Source organism: Orycteropus afer, unplaced genomic scaffold (genome assembly GCF_000298275.1).
Source record: "Orycteropus afer afer isolate SDZICR_OR568_19922 unplaced genomic scaffold, OryAfe1.0 scaffold00311, whole genome shotgun sequence".
Classification (NCBI taxonomy): domain Eukaryota; kingdom Metazoa; phylum Chordata; class Mammalia; order Tubulidentata; family Orycteropodidae; genus Orycteropus; species Orycteropus afer.
The window spans coordinates 4,108,740-4,112,608 of NW_006921898.1; the positions used below are offsets into that span (position 1 = coordinate 4,108,740).

Genomic DNA, 3,869 nt, shown 5'->3' on the forward strand with positions numbered 1-3,869 from the left:
GGGGGGGGGCCAGGTTTGCTGGTCCAATGGAGCCTGGTGGAACTGCTGAGACTATGGCCCCTAACTGCCCTTCAGGTCTGGAATTGAACCCACACCTATGGTTTCCAGCCAAACAAAAGACAGGCATGAGTTGAACATTTACCTCAGGTAGATACACTCCTTATAGAGAACAATCATGGAGAAAGAAGGGCTGTGTATGCATAGGGAGACAGCTCAGGGGGCAGGAGTCCATGGAGGGACGGACACAGGGAAGAGGTAACTATGGGGAAGAAGTGGGAGGGGAGCTGTTGCTTGTGGTAAACTGTGGTCAATGTCGTGAGACAAAGTGTATGTGAATTGCTATATGGAAAGTGACAATTAAATCACAATTAAAAAGAAAAAGAAAAAAAAGAATGTTGTACAGCTTGAAGAACGTAATCAATGTCGCTGAATTGTACAAGTAGAAACTGTTGAGATGGTGTATATTTTGTTATATATATTTTCAACACACACAGACAAGAGCCAACAAAAGCCAGTTCACTTTAGCCAAAGGACTAGAAAAAGATCAGCTGAGCAACACAGAAAACCTTTAAGCAATAAGGGCCCTACTCCAACCAAACACCAGGGGACAAGACTGTAGCTCCACCCCACCACCGCCGGCAAGGGCTGAAGAGGAAGACTTCCACGTTTTCTCAGCTGTAATGAAGCACCCAAACCCCTACACCACTGGGATGGTGTCAGAGAAAGCTGTGACTTTCATCTCTGCCCAGTGGTAATGAGGACCCTGTGCCCTGTGGTGTCAGTGGAGACCATGTGAGAAGCCTGAGCTTCCCAACCCACATCCAACAGTGAGGTGTTCCCACCACCCCAGGTGTCCATTGAGGCTAGGTTGGAGAACCTGGGCTTCCATCCCCACACAGCAGTAATAAAGTGGCACCTCTCCTTCTCTTCAGTGTCAGACAAGGCTTGCTAAAACAGACTGACAGAGATCCAGAGTCTCCTAATATAACACTCAAAATATACAGAAACAATAGAGAAGTCACTCATTCCTAACAAGAACCAGGAAAATCTGACTAAGAATTTTGAATGGGAACTTGAAGACAACTAATAGACACCAACGTCGAGAAGACACAGATGTTGGATTACGTGACAAGGATTTTAAAGCAGCCATCACTAAAATGCTTCAACAGACAATTATGGACACATTTGAAACAAATGAAAAATCACTCCCTTCAGGCAAAAAGGAACCTATAAAACTAACCTCCCTGGGTTTTTCTGGAGTAGCTGCCTCCTCCAGACTGGCCCAAGTCATGCCTTTCCTCCGTTTTGTATTTCCAAATGGAGACTCCTCTTGAGATCGTTCTGGTCTCTTCAGCATTGACCGGGTGGAACACATGGAAGGGGAGTCAAACAGCTTGCATTGATTGCCCTTAGGGAAAAACAAAGATAAATCAATTTTTCATAAAAACCTGCCCACTTGAATGGCAAGGCAAATGAAATAACAGTCCAAGGCCTTCCTGGAATGGTTTAAGATCCATCCTAAATTAGGAAACAGATCCTGTCCCTTCATCTAGACCCAGTAACTCTCATTGGGCCTGGCACACAGCAGGTACTGAAAACCTGATTCTTGATGAGCACATACTAAGCAGACACTATATGGAGATGGTTAAGATAATCCTTGTGCTCGAAAAGCTTACTGTCTACACAAGGTCCTAAGAGTGAAGAGAAGTAACTGTGACCTTCTGATCAGGAATACATTTTTTACTTCCTTCTTTATCTATTTTATTACTTGCACTTTGACAGGTGTTAATACTCCACTTAAATCCAGAAAAGGTTTGTTTAAAGACAAGTAGATTATACTATAATACATGGGCATACAGGTTGTTAAAATGGAGCAAAAGGTGAAAGTTTGTGTGGCAAAGGTAGGCAGAGTAACAAATGTTGATTGCATGAATTTAACTAGGCCACATTCTAGAATAAGTTACTGTTCACCACTGAGTGCTCTCTCTCCACAGTTATCACATGATTGAAACATGGAAATACAACTCACTTCCTGCTGTCTTACCTCTAGAAGTGTGAAGTCTTACTACTGGGGCTGAGTTAAACCAAGGTGCTAGAGAGGGTGACAGTGGAGACAAACCACATTTATGGCAAAAAGATACACAGGGACAGAAGCAGCTAATTAAGCACACCGGCTAGAAGAGAAGTTCCAAGGTGGAAGCACAGTTCTTCCACTGGCCCCACCAATTCCTGGATGAAACAAGCATTGGTGACCACAGCAACTGCCTATCCCTTCTCAAAATCAGACCAAGGTGAAACCATGAGGTCCAGGGTAAGACTCTGCTTTTCACTTAGACAGCTTTTACTACTGTCAACTGGAAGTGAAGTCATCCACAGCTGCACTTATATTAGTAAGAAGATCAGAGAGGTCAGAGTTGTAGGTCAGCCAGAAAGGACATTAACTGACTAATAATGATTAAGATGAAATTATAAAAATAAGTGCTACGTGCATATAAATTTCTCAGATAGTCTCACACATCAATGAGGGACAAAAATTTAAAAAACAAAACAATGCATTATACCTGAGACCACTAAAGATCAGTCAAATGGGAAGGTCCATAGACCCAAAGACTCTCAAGTGAAGTAAGTTCTGATTCCTATGGTGATGTGAACGGAAGAGCTAGCTTTCTATTTAGAGGAAAATTTGGGTCCACTCTGCCTTAGAGCCTAGTTACTGAAAGCTCCCTCCAGACACACAGGAACAACTCACCAGGTTTGTAGTTCTTTTCATGACGAGGGGAGCTGTCCAGAGGCTTGCCATGCATGATGGGGTCTCCTCATCATTCTAAAGAAAAAGGAAAACTGGCTTAAAAATGTCCAGTAGGGACTAACATTAGTTTGGATAGAAAGCATCCTCTCCTTCATTACCACCACTCCCCAGATCTTTAAGGTCAGAAGAGATTCACACTTAACAGTTCTGATATCGGAACATAGCTATAAGCATCTCCCTTGAGGGTACATGAGGCATCCTCAGCCCATTCAACTTTATACCATGTGGCAGCTAGTCCTACAATGTCACCTTGTTCCTGTTTCATGACTCTTGCACAAAATAGATTTTAACAATTCTGACTCGTAGCATCCCCCACTGGGTTTCTAAGGCTGCAAATCTTTATGGAAGTAGATTGCTTCATCTTCCTCCTGAGGAGTAGCTGGTGGGTTTGAACTGCCAGCCTTCCGGTTAGCAGCCAAATGCCTTATCCACTACACCACCAGAACTCCTTCCTTCCAGAGGTTCATATTAATGTCTTCTTTTGAACCTCCCCTAGGATTTAATTAGGCTAGAAGCAGAGTCTCAATAAATTTTAGCTGAACAAAAGTACCAAAAATCCCTGGAGGCTTGACTTCTCCAGGGATAGTTAGTAAATGAATAAGAAACAAATACACAGTACCTTAAGATTCTCTCCATCAAGAATGTCCATGAAGCCATCATCCTCATCAGACAGAGTAGCAGTCACAGTCACAGGGGACTGGGGCATAAAAAGAGGAATGAAAGTCCCTGGCTCACTGCTTTCTCTTTCATTTGAGGAAAGCTGTAAGACACAATTTATGGCTTGTTAACAAATGAGAGCTCTGGTCAGTTCTTATTTCTTTGGATAGGTCACTAATATTTATGAGGAAGACATACATATTATATGTTATAAGAAGTAAAATTTTAAAAGGGGGGACCAGGTTTGCTGGTCTGATAGAGCCTGGTGGAACCACTGAGACTATGGCCCCTAGCTGCCCTTCAGGTCTGGAATTGAACTCACACCTGTGGCTTACAGCCAAATAAAAGACAGGCATATGAGTTGAACATGTACCTGAGGTAGATACACTCCTTGGAGAGAACA

At 43.0% G+C, this 3,869-nt stretch overlaps 1 protein-coding gene across 1 annotated transcript in view; it reads right to left on the minus strand.

The window, feature by feature from the left end:
* The window catches only part of CDC25A (cell division cycle 25A), a 30,277-nt gene that overhangs the window by 15,591 nt on the left and 10,817 nt on the right, over positions 1-3,869 (minus strand). The window contains exons 7-9 of the mRNA XM_007951769.2: positions 3,429-3,569; positions 2,750-2,824; positions 1,241-1,408 (exon numbers count right to left, since the gene is read on the minus strand). Coding sequence (XP_007949960.1) covers positions 1,241-1,408; positions 2,750-2,824; positions 3,429-3,569 — 384 coding nt within the window. The remainder of the gene's footprint in view (positions 1-1,240; positions 1,409-2,749; positions 2,825-3,428; positions 3,570-3,869) is intronic.